Source organism: Nycticebus coucang, chromosome 14 (assembly GCF_027406575.1).
Source record: "Nycticebus coucang isolate mNycCou1 chromosome 14, mNycCou1.pri, whole genome shotgun sequence".
NCBI classification, from domain to species: Eukaryota; Metazoa; Chordata; class Mammalia; order Primates; family Lorisidae; genus Nycticebus; species Nycticebus coucang.
This window is the reverse complement of record NC_069793.1, coordinates 33,560,097-33,575,468: the sequence shown is the minus strand read 5'-3', so window position 1 is coordinate 33,575,468 and position 15,372 is coordinate 33,560,097. Positions and strand designations below refer to the sequence as shown.

Here is a 15,372-nt window from a genome sequence, read left to right as displayed (position 1 = left end):
TACTGCCTATCGAGTGTATTACTGTCCCTGTTCCCAGCAAGTTTGTAGTGTGATAGAAGTGCACACACACACAAAGAGTAACAAAACAATAATTTACAGTCGATATTGACTATATTAGGAGAACAGAATGCTTTGATAGATGAGAGGAAGGGAGGGAGAAAGGCCCTAAGGGAAGGAGGGAGAATGAGGGAAAAGAGAGAAGGGGGAAAAGGGAGAGAAGGAGGATGGGGGAGGGAGAGAGAGGAGAGAGAGAGAAGTGGGAGAGAGAGAACGAAGTACAATGGCTTAAACTGCTGATCTTGGAGCCTTATTATCTAGGTTTGAATCCAAGGCTACCACTTGCTAGTTGTGTGACTTTGTGTAAGTCACTTAACCTATGTGTGTCTCATTTACTGTAGCAAATAAGAGCCAAAACCTTACTAAAGATGCTTGGACAGCAAAGTTCACATTCTGAGAAAGAAGTATCAGGAGAAGAAATTACAGGTTCATCTGTGGTTTGAGACAAAAAAAGAGAGTAGAACACGTTGATACTGGCAAGAAAACCATCCTTGGTTTTGTTTTGTTCTGTTTTGTTTTTCAATTCTCTAAATAATCAAGAGTTTCTCTGAGAACTAAATAAGTTAATATTTGTGATGATATTAGAATAGTGCCTGGCCCAGAATAAGTACTTATTCTGAGTCGATAATGTTGCGACCCCTGAGGCTCTGGTCTCAGTCACCGCAGGAAGGAATCAGGCGTGACACAGATTAGAAGTACAAGCTTGCGGGAAGCAGGCTAACCTTAAGTGCAGGGTAGCCCAGAGCCTCCTCTGCAACGGCTATTTATTAAGGTTATACACAACAGGTGTGGAGAGTTGAGGTAATGACATATGAGGGCTGCATGCTAAGGACTACCACGTGCTCTTTCCTCACGTGTTTTTTTCCACGTGTTCTTTCCCCACAACCCCCATGAAGAACTACAAAGCCTCAATGTTTAACACATGCTTACTAGTGAGTGACCGATCTTCTCCCATTCTGGAACACTGAGTTACTTGGGGGATTGCCCCCTAGTCACAGAATGTCTCTAGGCTTGCCAGGAGACTGTCCTGTTCTCAGCATTTCCATTTAATGTGATAAGAATCAGTAACTGTCCTTTGCAAGCATGGTGTCCATTCCACTACATGATAACACAAGGACATAGTATATGAATTTCTCTATGGTCGAATTAATTCCAAATCTAGCAATTCCGTGACAAAGGATATATATTTGGAAGGACAGTGATGTGCTGCAGGCAGCTTATACCGATTGTTCTCACCTCTTCCCCAAGTTCTGCTTTCAGTGACTTAAAGTCTTTCCCCTCTGCAATTCTGCACTGAGTTGTAACTTCAGATCAACCATTTACAGCATGAAATTGGTAATTTAGTGGAGAATAATGGGGTCTTAGAGTTCTTCTAGTGGTTCCAAACTGATCCATAACTAGTGTGATATATTTCTGACATGTCATAGCTTTTGAATAACCTCTGGAAATTGAACCAACACATTTTTTTTTAAATCGGGCTTTGTGTCCTTTTTATTATTACTTACAAATTTAAAATGCTGTCCTCATTCAATATAAAATACTAGATAACAATGAACCACAAAAGCTTCTTCATATTTTAAAGAAAACACATTGAAAAATTTTTTTTATTAGTCATTTTACATAGATCTTGTACACATTGAAATTTTTGGATATTGATTTGTTCAGTAGGGTTTGCCACACCATTGATTGAATGTCAAATACATATTATATTTTACCAAGACAGTAATTATCATATTTTTCAATGAAATTATACTTCCATACTAACTAATATGTCCATAAATGAATTATACCATAGTTTATTCTTTTAAGTATAAATTAAGAGCATAACAAAACTCTTGGCACATCCCCTAGCTGAACAGCAAGTAAAATTTTATACTTCTATGGATATGTGTTGTTAAAAATGTATTAACTGAACAGTAGGACCTCTGACTTAATGAAAAATCAGCAGTTCAATTGCATAATATTTAAACTTGTTTGTAATGTCTTACGTTAGGTAAAAACTTTCGGATTCAGAGACCTAAATTGTTCCAGACCTTTTTGTTCTGGTTGTTATTCTTTTAGACAGAATAATTGCTCTGCTATTGGAATACAGAGTGGCCAAAAAGTTCATGGGCAAGTTAAAATAATGTGCAATTTAAAAATTTAAAATTGCACCTGAACTTTATGGCCACCCTGTATTCTAACTATTTTTATTTATTTTAAATAGGTTCTATGACATTATGGGGAAAGGGGGACATTAGAAACTATACACATTGATTAAACAACAAATAAGCATTTTGGAAAGCAGTAAACAGAGTACACTAGAATAAAATCCAAAGAGAGAGAGAGGGACGTAAGCATATTCATTCTCCCTCCCCTCTCTGCCCAACTTTTCTCACTCTCTGTCTATATGTCCTGTTAACTTTCCCTTTCTGCCCTAATCGCCTTATTGTCAGTGTAGGCCATTTTGCCTCTTTCTTTCCTTTCTTCTTCCTCTGTATTTCTTTCTTATTGGGGTTTTAGAAAAGACAAAATATAGCACCGAACCCTCTCTGCCCCTAGAACCAACACATTTTTAAAACCTCTATCTTTCTATCTAATCATTCAGTAACACAGTTTCTCATTTTTCATTTAGAAAGATGTATCCTATAGAAATTATTCGTTAAAATTAAAACCACAGAGAGATACCACCTTATCCCAGTCTGAATGGTCATTGTTAAGTCAAAAAACAACTGATGTTGATGCTGATGCAGTGAAAAGGGAACTGCTATATACTGTTGATAGGAATGTAAATTAGTACAAACTCTATGGAAAACAGTATAGAAATTTCTCAAAGAACTAAAAGTAGACCTACTATTTGATCTAGCTATCACACTAGTGAGCATCTACCTAAAGGAAAAGAAGTCATTATATCAAAATTACACATGCACTTGTATGTTTACCAAAACACAATTCACAGTTGCAAATATACAGAATCAATTTAAGTGCCCACTAACCAATGAATAAAGAAAATGTGGTGGACATGTGCACGCGCGCATACACACACACACACACACACACACACACACACACACACACTATGGAATACTATTCAGCCATGAAAAAGAATGAAATTTTCTTTTGCAAAAGCTTGGATGGAATTGTAGGCCATCATCCTAAGTAACTCTGGAACAAAAAGCCAAATACTGAATGTTTTTACTTATAAGTGGGAGCTAAGCTTTGGATACACAGGGAGGTACAGAATGGTATTATGGACACTGGAGACTCAAAACAGGGGAGAGTGAGAGGGAAGGAAGGGATGAAAAATTACCTACTGGATACAATGTACACTATGTGGGTGTTAGGGACGCTAAAAGCCCAGATTCACTATTATACAAAGCACTTGTATAATCACAAATTACTTGGAATCGATTGGAATAAAATAAAAATGAAAACTAAAAAAAAGGAAAAAAATTGTTAAATTATAAAAATGTATTAATCACATTATTTAGTTATGATTTACTAAGATTAAAATGCCCATCAGGTTTTTTTAATAATGCAAACTTATGCTGAATAAAAAAATTCCTTAAAGCTTAATGCCCTTTTGTGATTTCCCTTTGTATAAGAATACCATATTTATTTATGTTATAATTAAAAACAAAATTATACAAATGTCTTTCAAAATGTCAGCACATGGTTTACATAGTGTTTGCCACTTACCTTTTGAAATATCTTCAATTTTTCCTCCATACAAATCATAAAGGTATCGGGCTGGCGAATTTAGATTCATTCTCATTGTACAAATATCTAAAACCTACACAGGAAAAAAATATCTATAAACCAGGAAGCTCTGGTTAAATTGAATATACATTTAAAGTTCTTTCTGTACTACATAGCTATTAAAATTATATTGTAAAATAAAATTTAATAATTTATAAAATGTTTCTAATAAATAAAATGAAAAAATGGTTAAAGTTGTTGGGTCCCAGGTATACTTTGTGAAACATTTTTTGATTGCTGATATTACACCATCTTCATTTTTGCCTACTTCTATCTCTACTTTAGAATTAGAGCCCATAATCCTAGCCGTAGATCAATCCAATTCATTTGTTTTGTGACAATGGACATATTTAAATAGTTTAATGTTTATACAGAGGCACAGTTACACTTTTAGTCTGGAGAACAACTTTGAAACATTGTGATGGATTCAATTTATCTAATAGCTGTCTCTAAACATGTGTTGAATTATAAAGGAAACATTCAAATGACAGATTCAATTTAACAAGTTAGCCTTTTGGGGGGACTATATGTACCAGAGGTTCTCAGCCATTATTCTACTCCTATACATGAGCAATAATGTTTCTGCATGCCAGACTTTCATGGGCCTTCACAGTGTTGTTAGGGACTTTCTGCACACCAGCTACAACTCAGAGAGTTGGGAAATTATTCAGAAACTCTGTATTGCTGCTGTCTTTCTCAAAAATCAAGAAAGTATACCTGTTCATTATTAATAACATTATAATCTCGAATGTATCTTGTATAATCTCTAATTTATGAAGAAAAGATCATTCACAAAACCAAAGCTTTGACCTACTCCCTAGGTAAATAACATGGTACTTTCCACGTCCTTTTTAACTGCCTGTAAACACTGCCATGTGGCATATATTGATGGACTTCCACTCTGCCTACTTGGAGAGTGTAAATGCAAGGGTTCACTTCCTGACCAATGCCATACTTTTTCATAATACAGACACAATGCTCCCTAACTGGGAATGGCTACTCTGATGTCACTGTCTCCAACTTTCTCCAGGCCCCTTGTCCATGGATAAGGCAATAAGGTAACAAATCTCTAAATGTTTCTCTTCCTGCCTTCCCTTCCACTCTCCTGGGTCATTTCTTTAGTGACTGGTGCACACAGGTTCATCCAGGACTCCCATCCCATGGATTGAAACCTTTAGCAAAGATGCTTATAAAGCAATATTTAAATATAAGGGAGAAGTAGCAGGGAAAGAAACAAGCTTTGTCTGTGGCTTGAGACGGAAAGGAAAGTGGAACACATTGGCTGATACTGGCATGCAATCCATCTTTATTTTTCTTTTTTGATACTCTAGCAGGGGTCCTGAAACTGTGGCCTGCGGGCCACATGAGGCGGTGTGATTGTATTTGTTCCCGTTTTGTTTTTTTACTTCAAAATAAGATATGTGCAGTGTGCTTAGGAATTTGTTCATAGTTTTTTTTGTTGTTGTTGTTTGTTTGTTTTTTTAACTATAGTCTGGCCCTCCAATGGTCTGAGGGACAGTGAACTGGCCCCCTATTTAAAAAGTTTGAGGACCTCTGCAAGGAATTAACATGGTTGGTCTCTGACTAACAAAATTCTCATATTGGTCACTTTTTTCCTTGTGGCTTTGTGCCCAATGATCATGCTTTTACCATTGTCACCACCACCACCTCTCTGACAGAAGTACTCAAGGGAGATAATTCAGTATAAATTCCTCCTTGGCCAATCATCTTTGAAAACTATTAGCAATCTACAGTTGGTCCCATAGTCTCTAAGCAAACTCCTGGCCTTCATAGATTCTCCTGTCTCAGGTTCTGCCTCCCAAAGTACCGGTGTTACAGGCAATAAGCCACCAGGCCCAGCCCTATAGTTCAATGATTTGTAAAACTTATTTCAACTATCGCTGCCTTTAAGTCTTTTAAAAAATCAGTCTAATAAAAATAACACCACTTTCTAATTCAAAAATTCCTATTTTCATTGAATTTTAAAACATCATTTAAAATGTTTGTACAAGCCAAGTTTTAAGAATTAAATGAGCTTAAAAACTGACGTTAGAAAATCAGATACTAAAAATTAATAATGCATCAGCAATACGTATTCCTTCCTACTTGCAGAATGAAAACTCCTTGCAGTGTTTAAGCAATGCCATTCTTTAGTAATCATGTTTTTCAGAGTAAATTACCAGTGGTATGAATTAGTATCAATGTTAAGTTTCTGCCTTCAAATGAAACTTTTGTGAGGTCATCCATATAATTCACAACTGAAAAATACTTAATGGTGCCATCTTGATGTAACATTAAGGTTAATTAAATCACATTTCCACTAATCCACACCTGTTAAACTTTTTAAACTAATTACTTTTACAATTAACATTTTGTTAATTCTTTACAGGTTAGAAATAGAGAATTCTTCTGATACTAAAGCTGTAAAACTAGAATCCTCTTAACAAGCACTTGGAAGAGATATTCCACAATCTTTTCAGTTTAACCCACCTGTTTACAGTTCTGGGCGTCAATTCCAATGCCAGGCACATCACATAGATGGTGTGATTACATAGTATACAGCTTCTGGGTTGCCACAATCTCAGTTCAGGTCAAAGAGCACGCTTAGACCAACAGGCCATATGAGTCAGGCCAACAAGCCATCAGACCCAACAATGTCAGTCCTCCTCAAAAATAAGAGAACCTTGAAACCTTATAACATGTTTTTATGCCCAGAACGATTATCCCCAATTTATACTCCCCAACACGCTCTCTTAAAGATCTGCTACTAATAAAAAAAAAAAAAAAGATCCGCTACTGCAGGGGGTCGGTAAAGCACAGCCTGAAGGCCAATTCTGGCCCACAACTTATTTCTATATGACCTGTGGTTTAAGGATGGTTTGCACATTTTTATTTCTTAAAAAAGAAATCATAAGAAGAGTAATTCTGTGATATGTGAAAATTATATGAAATTCAGATATAAATACCCATAAATAAAGACTTCTTGGAAAAAGTCACACTTGATCATTTACATATTTTCTATGTCTACTTGTATACTACAGAAGTAGAACTGAAATTGTTGCTACAGAGATCTTATAGCCTACAAAACCAAAAAAAAAAATTACTACCTGGCGTTTTACAGAAAACGTTTGCCTACTCTGGTATACTACATGATCCTTCACATAAAGTTCTATATTTTCCTTTCTGGATAAATTAGCCTCAAATCCTTTATCCTTTTCTAAATTCTAAGTCTCTTCCATTGCTCACTCTGAAAAGGCCTCCCCTGATCAACAAACCTGACCAGAGATTAGATTCTCAACCTCTTAAAAGGAACCAGGCTTTCCCCTTAGTTCTCAAGGGGTACGATTTTATTCTTTATTATCACACAACATCGAGTTTGGAAAATGGTGTTACAAAGCTATTTTAAGATAATTTCTTCCCAACCCTCTTACTTCCTACTCCCAATCCTACTTCCCCACTCCCAGGATCTTGATATCCAACCACACTACCTTCCCTCACTCCAGTCATTCTTTCTCATTCATGAATAACTTTGGCCACATAAGGATTGCAAATTCTAACTCTGCCTGACCCTCAAGTTATACTCCCTTGGCACACCAAGAAGCCTGGAACTGCTGGAGAAAGCCACACAGTCTAAACCAGTGGTTCTCAACCTTCCTAATGCTGCAATGTATTTTCATTGTTAAAAAGGGGTCGTAACCCACAGGTTGAGAACTGCTGGTCTAAACACATCAATTACTATTATTCATGGTCACTAACCTCCATGGTCTTTCAGTACTGCCCAGTCACTTCTATTTCATTTCTTTGGTCAAATCTCTCTCATTTTCCACAATGAGTATTTCTAGCCATCTGTTTATCTCCACTCACCCTCCTCTTTCCTAAATTTCTCCTCACTTTCAGCCGATGACATGACCTCCTACATCATAAAGAAAATTAAAGCCTTATTTATCCTGCTATCAAAGCTACAAGCCCACTTACTTCTAAAACCATCTACTCTTTTTCCCTCTAGTCATATTACAGGAGTGCCTGCTTCTATCTAAGGTCAACATTACACTTACGCTTTCAAGTACACATGCTCTCAGCTTTCAAAGCAGTGTATATTATTATTTCTTTTCTCTAATGTATATTCATCAACTCCTTCTCAACTAAATTTTTCCACCTGGTATACAAACAGAGTGAAGTCTTTCCTGTCTTAAAAATTGTTTTAATTTTTTAAAATGTTATATATTTTTTAAAATTCGGATTAATAGGAAGGTACAAATGATTAGGTTACATTGTCTGTGTTTCTTTTTTTTTTTTGTAGAGACAGAGTCTCACTGTACCGCCCTTGTGTAGAGTGCCGTGATGTCACCCGGCTCACAGCAACCTCTAACTCTTGGGCTTAGGTGATTCTCTTGCCTCAGCCTCCCGAGCAGCTGGGACTACAGGCACCCGCCACAACGCCTGGCTATTTTTTTGTTAAAGTTTGGCCGGGGCTGGGTTTGAACCTGCCACCCTCAGCATATGGGGCCGGCGCCCTACTCACTGAGCCACAGGTCTGTGTTTCTAAGATAAAGTTCGAGTTCTAGTTGAGGCAGTTGAGCCTTTCATCCTGGGTGTGCAGTACTCCCTCAAAAAGTGTCTTATCAGGTGAGAGACTACCTCTCCCCTCTGTTCTCCCCTCACCCTCTTAAATATACTTGTGCTAATTCTCTTGTATGGGCATGTAGTTGTTTTTCTATTAGATTCATATTAGTATTAAGTACATTGGATACTTGCATTTCTGTTCTTGTGATACTTTAGAAGAATGTGTTTCAGCTCCATCCAGGGAAACAAAAAAGATGTAAAGTCATCCTCTTTTTTATAGCTTAATAGTATTCCATGGTATACGTGTAGCACAGTTATTGATCCATTCGTGGGTTGATGGGCACTTGGGTTGCTTCTATATCTTGGCAATTGTGAACAGCAATAAATGTCTAATGCAAATGTCCTTAAGACAAAATGATTTATTTTCATTTGGGTAGATTCCTAGTAATTGAATTGTGGGATCCAATGGAATGTCTCCATTTAGCTCTTTGAGGATTCTCCATACTTCTTTCCTTAAAGACTGTATTAGTTTGCAATCCCACCAACAATGTAAAAATGTTACCTTCTCTCTACACCCATGCCAACTTTGCAGCTTTGAAATTTTGTGATGTGGTCTAGTCTCACTGGGGTTAGTTGATATCTCACGGTGATTTTGATTTCTCTGATGATTACAGATGATGAGCACTTTTTCATGTGTTTGTTGACCATTCACCTGTCTTCTTCCGAGAAGCTTCTGTTCATGTCTCCTGCCCAATGATAGATGGGATTGTTTTTTTGTTTGTTTGGGGGGTTTTTGTTGTTTGTTTGTTTGTTTGTTTGTTTGTTTTGAGACACCATAGCACTCTACCCAGGGCAACATAGTGAGATTGTCTCAAAAAAAAAAAAATAATAATAATGATAATTCACTAACTTTTCTCCTGCTTTCTTTTATATTCTTTATAAGCACATGCCCCTCTATTCACTCACTGGGGTTTATCGAGGTAAGGTCTATCCCTCTTTCTGCCCTTCTCTAATAATAATTAATAACAAATAAATAGCCAGATAAAACTTTAACAAAAGAAATCAGGTAATTTAAGCCTTTCTAATTTTTTTTTTTAAAAACTGATTTGGTTATGCTAATTCCTTTTCATTGCCACATGAATTTTTGAAATCGCTTGCCAATTTATTCCCACTCCTTCAAAGAAAAAGCTTGTTATTTGATAGGTATTGTGTTAACTATGCAGATCAATTTGCAGAAAACACACACTTTTTTATATTTAACATCTTGAAGTACTTGTATTTGACATCTATTGAAGTTTCCAGCTCATGAATGTGGGCTTGGCCTTCATTAATTTCTCTCAGTAATCATTTGTTTTTACTCCATAGATCTTGCTCGTATTGTGTTAAATAAATATCTAAGTATTTAATGTCTTTGGGTGCTATGGTATTTGATCTTTTAATTCAATTTTCTAATTGTCACAGGCATATAGAACCTTGCTGAATTTCTTCCTTAGTTCTGCTAGCTTTTATGTCAGTTATCTAGAACGTTTTATGTTCCTACATGTTGTCTATAAATAAAAGTTTTAACTTTTCCTTTCAAATTTATAGACCCTCAAGTAGCATGTTAAGTTGAAATGGTAAGAGAGAACATTTTTTCTTTGTCCCTGATCTTAGGGAAAAATACTTCAGTCTTTCATCATGAAGTATGAAGTTAAATTGGTATTTACTTATTTATTTTTAATTTCAGATTAATATGAGGGTATAAATGATTAAGTTACATTGTCTGCATTTTTTTTTCAACAGTCTCACTTTGTTGCCCTAGGTAGAGTGCTGTGCACAGCAACCTCAAACTCTTGGGCTCAAGCAATCCTCATTGTTTGCATTTCTATTTTTTTTTAATTTTTGTTTAGCAGGCCCAGGCTGGGTTTGAACCCACCACGCCCACTACATGGGACTGGTACCCTAGCCACTGAGCTACAGGCGCCCCTCACTGTTAACATTTCTAAGGTAAAGTTCAAGCTGTAGTTGAGCCCTTCATTGAGGGGATGTGTTGCATACCCTTACACTGTGCACATTAGGTGAGAGCTTACCAATCCCCCTCCCTCCTTGCCTTTTCCCTTTCTCTCTTCTCCCCTCTGCCCACTTGAATATGGGACTGCAAACTAATACAGCCTCTACAGAAAGAAGTATAGAGAATCCTCAAAGAGTTAGAAAAAGAGATTTGGTATTTAGAAGAGATTCTTTGCCATATTGAAAAAGTTTCCTTTCTAGTAAAAGTTTGCTTTTTTTCATAAATGAATATTAAATTTTGTCAAATTCTTTTCCTATACCTATGGATAAGAACATACAGTTTTTCACATATTTTCTTAAGATGGTAAACTATGTTGATTAATTTTTTATCATTAACTTTGTATTGCTGGGATAAAACCCACTTGGTCCTGATGTATTATTGTTGGATTTGATTTGTTAATTTGGAAGTTTTTTTTGAGATAGAATCTCATTCTACCCAGGCCAGATAGAATACAATGGCATCATCATACCTCACTGTAACCTTAAACCTCTGGCTCAAATGATCCTTCTGCTTCAGCCTCTCAATTAGCTGGGACTATAGGTGCCTGCTACCATGCCCAGCTAATTTTCCTATTTTTTCTAGAGCCCTTCTAGAAAAAAGGGAAGGCAGGGTCTTGCTCTTTCTTAGGCTGGCCTTGAATTCCTGGCCTCAAGCAACCCTCACACTTCAGCCTCCCAAAGTGCTAGCATTACAGACCTGAGCCACCATGACTGGCCTGATTCATTAATATTTTAGGAAGTAATTTTGCATCTATGAAGAGAGGCTATTGGTATGTATTTTTCTTTTTTACTAATGTCTCTGTGATGCTTGCCTCATCAAATAAAAGAGCAAGTATTTCTTCTTTCTCTACTTTCTAAAAATAGAGAACATTAACATTTGATAGAATTCACCAATAAAGTCATTTGGACCTGGAGTTTTGTTTTTTGTAAAGTTTATAATTATAAATTAAGTTTCTTCAATAGACAGATTTTCAGATTTTTAATTTTCTTCCATGTCAGTTTTGGTAATTCAAGTCTTTCTAAGAATTCTTCCAATTCATTTAAATTGTCAGTTTCATAAGCAAAATATTACTGACATTACCTTATTATTCTTTCTATGACTGCAATATCTGCAGTCATCATTTCTCTTTTACTACAGATAACAGCCCTGAATTTTTTTTTTTTCTTGGTCAAGTCTGCCAGTCTTGTCAATTGTATTCTTTTCAAAGGGCCAACTTCTGTTTTTGCAGATTTTCTCCACTGTCTGTTCATGTTCTCTTTTACTAATTTCTACTCTTGATTATTTTCACCCTAGGGGGGCTGGGCACTGTGGTTCTGCCTGTAATTCTAGCACTTTGGGAGACTGAGGCCAGTGGATTGCTTCAGCTCATGAGCCTGAGACCAGCCTGAGAAAAAGACAGACTTCATCTCAAAAAATAGGCAGGCGTTGTGACAGGATCTGTAGTCGCAGCTACTTGGGAGGCTGAGGCAAGAGAATCATTTGAGCCCAAGAATTTGAGGTTGCGATGAGCTATGATGCCCCAGTACTGTACTGAGGGTGACAAATGAGACTCTGTCTCAAAAAACAAATAAAATGTAAAAAATTTATTTTCACCCTTCAACTAACTTTGAATTAAATTTGCTCTTCTTTTTCTAGCTTACAGCAAAACATTAGACCACTAACTTTAAACATTTCTCCTTTAAACATTCCAAAAATTTAAGAGAATGAATTTATTTTCATTCTGATTTCCTTCCATATGTCTTCTTTGACTTATGTTATTTAGAATTGTGTTGTTTAACTCCACATAGCTGAAAAGTGACCTTATATCTTTTGTTATTTATTTCTAATTTAATTCCTTTGAGGTCAGAAAACATATGGTTGTGTTATGTTTTAATCCTTTTAAATGTATTGTGACTTTTTAAATGAATAGTAAATGATATATCTCAGAATATGTTCCATTTCCATTTAAAATAATTTCTTAAAAACAAATTTCTACCCACATTTTTTTCTGGTATCATTTCTTTCAGCGAAAAATATCCTTTAACATTTCTTACAGTAGATCCTCTGGAAACAAATTACCTCATCTTTTGTTTGTCTGGGAATGTCTTTATTTAGCCTTCATTTTTGAAAAAGTATTTACACTGTGCATAAAATTCTAAGGTGACTTTTTTTTCTTTCAGCACTTTAAAAATACTGTTTCCCCACAACATTTTAAAGATATTTGTTATCTTCTGGCTTGTATTTCTGACTTTCTGTATTTCAGTATTTCTTTCATTCGTATATTTGCATCCCTGTACTGAATGTGCCCCCTTCACTGTAGTTTAAATGTTTGTTTTTTGTTTGGGGGTTTTTTTTTGAGACAAGAGTCTCACTTTGTCACCCCATTAGAGTGCTGTGACATCATAGCTCACAGCAACCTCAGACTCTTGGACTCAAGTGATTCTCTTGCTTCATCCTCCCAAGTAGCTGGGACTACAGGTGCCTGCCACAACACCCGGCTATTTTCAGAGATGGGGGTCTCACTCTAGCTCAGGCTGGTCTCAAACTTGTGATCTCAGGCTATCCGCCCACCTCAGCCTCCCAGAGTACTGGGATTATAAGTGTGAGCCACCGCCCTACCCCACCACCACTACTCCCCACCCGCCGGCCTAGTTTAAGCTTTTTATCAGTTTCTTTCATTTATCAGGTTTTCTTCCTTCTAGGGGTTCAATAAACTTCTTAGATCTGTGGGTCATTTTTCATAAAGTAAAAAAAAAAAAATGGCCATTATTTCTTCAAATATATTTGCCCCCTTCCCTTTCTAGAGCTCCAATTATACATATATTATACTTCTTAATATTATCCCACAAGTTGCTGTCATTCTGTCCTTTCTTCAGCCTTTTCCTTTTTCTTCTCTGTACTTTTGTTTGGATAGCTTGGCTGCCTTGTCTTGAGGTTCACTGATCTTTCTCTTCTAATATTTAAGCTGATGTTAAACATACCCAGTCATTTTTTTCTTTTTTACAATTAAGATATTACATTTTTCAGACCTAGAAGTTCCATTGGTTCTATTTTCAGTTACTATCTATCTCCACATTATACAGGTGGCCATAAAGTCCATGTGCGGTTAAAAATAGACAGGTTTTTTTAATTCCTTGAACATATTTATAATAGCATATTGTGTTTTGTGTTTTTCTTGAATCCCTTGAACATATTTATAATAGCTTTTCAAATGTCTTTTTCTGTTAACTTTATTCTGGGGTCTGTTTCCATTGATTCACTTTTTTCCTGGATATAAATTATCTTTTGTTGTATCTTCATGAATGCTTCACAAGTTCATCAAGATCTCTGCCCTTCCAATGGTCAAAATGCAAATGTCTCCTTACCCTGCATATACTACCATGTCATTTCCGTTTTAAATCCTAATTAGTTGTTCTTTTCCTAGTAGCTATTTGTGCCAGACCTTGTGGAGCTCACCTTATGCAGAAGCAACTTAATAATCAGCCAATGACACAAAGGGATGCTTATGCAATTTGGGGGAAAATTCCACAAATATTAATATTTTCTCATAGCACAGATCTGCTGGAAACAAATTGCCTCATTTTTTGCTTATTTGAGGATGCCTTCTTTTCATCTTCATTTTTGAAAAATATTTTCACTATATATAAAATCCTAAGGTAACCTTTAGAATTTGATGGCCTTGCTGTGCAAATTTCCATTTCAGCCTCCTAGAACTTTAATGTCTTCCTCTACAGCTTATGGAGATTACTGTGGTTTTCTTGTATTCTCCTCTCTACTACAATCCAAAAATTGCTTCCAGGTACAAAGATGGGGTAAATTGTAGGACTCACTTCAACTTTTCCCTTTACTTTAAGTATTACATCTGATAGTTCATGTTGCCTAATATATAAAAATAATTGTCTTATATATTTTACCCAGTTTTTCAGTTGTTTAGAATGGAGTGGCACATTAGGGAATAAAATATAGTAGAACCTCCATAGTTGACCACCTCTTTAAGTTGATCTAATTTTCATAGATTGGGCACGTACTACATGTACATATCAGTACAGGAGGTCTGGTTCCTTATGTTGACCACCTCTATATGTTGACCAGTTTGTTACAGTCCCATGGGTGGTCAACCCACAAAGGTTATATCTCAAAAGAAAAAATATACTCATGGCAGTTGTGAATAATAATAATAGTAATAAATATTACTCTTCTGCTCTTTGCCCTTTTGCCCTTAGCCTACAGTGTGGTAAATAGTATTATCACAATTCACTTCAACCTCGAACTCCTGGGCTTAAGAGAATCTACTTCCTTAGCTTCCTGAGTAGCTGGGACTATAAGCCAGTGCCACCCTGCCTGGCGAATATTGCTCTTAAAATCAGAAAATGGGTTCTAGTCTTAACTATACCAAATAATACACTTTGAATATGATAGTTAACTTCTCAAACATCTCAGTTTTCTGAGCTGCTGCACAGGATGATTTTATCAAATTCTATGATTCTAATGTCCAGAAACTAGATTAAGTACATCAAAAATACTTTAATGATAAGGTACATATGAAGATCTAGCTAATAAACCCTTTAATTTAACCATTATTTTTACATGTTCTTAGCAATCAAAATGTATTAAAAATGTGAAATGTACATATAAAAACTAGTAAAAACTTCAATACAACAACACAGAAATAAATTTTAATTTTTCAGGTTTAATATCATGTTTATGTCTGAACTGCCCCTTAATATTAAGAACTATCCTTAACTATGATCAGTAAAGTAAATAAAGATTTAGGCCAAAAGTTCTCATTTGTTTTTATTTCAACTAAGGAAACACATTTTTGTTTCTCTAGGAGTTTATTCAAGAAAAAAGTTCTGACTACTAAATACTTACAATATTCTGAAACAGGGGAGTCCCAACTTTTTTTTCTCTGCCACACATTGAAAAAATAAAAGTTGTCTTGGGATACACATTAAATACAAAAACACTAATGAAAGTTAACTCAT

At 35.8% G+C, this 15,372-nt stretch overlaps 1 protein-coding gene across 1 annotated transcript in view; it reads right to left on the bottom strand.

The window, feature by feature from the left end:
• DCDC1 (doublecortin domain containing 1) overlaps window positions 1-15,372 on the bottom strand; it is a 520,443-nt gene that overhangs the window by 412,581 nt on the left and 92,490 nt on the right. The window contains 1 exon segment of the mRNA XM_053562883.1: window positions 3,736-3,829. Within this exon segment, the coding sequence (XP_053418858.1) occupies window positions 3,736-3,829 (94 nt within the window).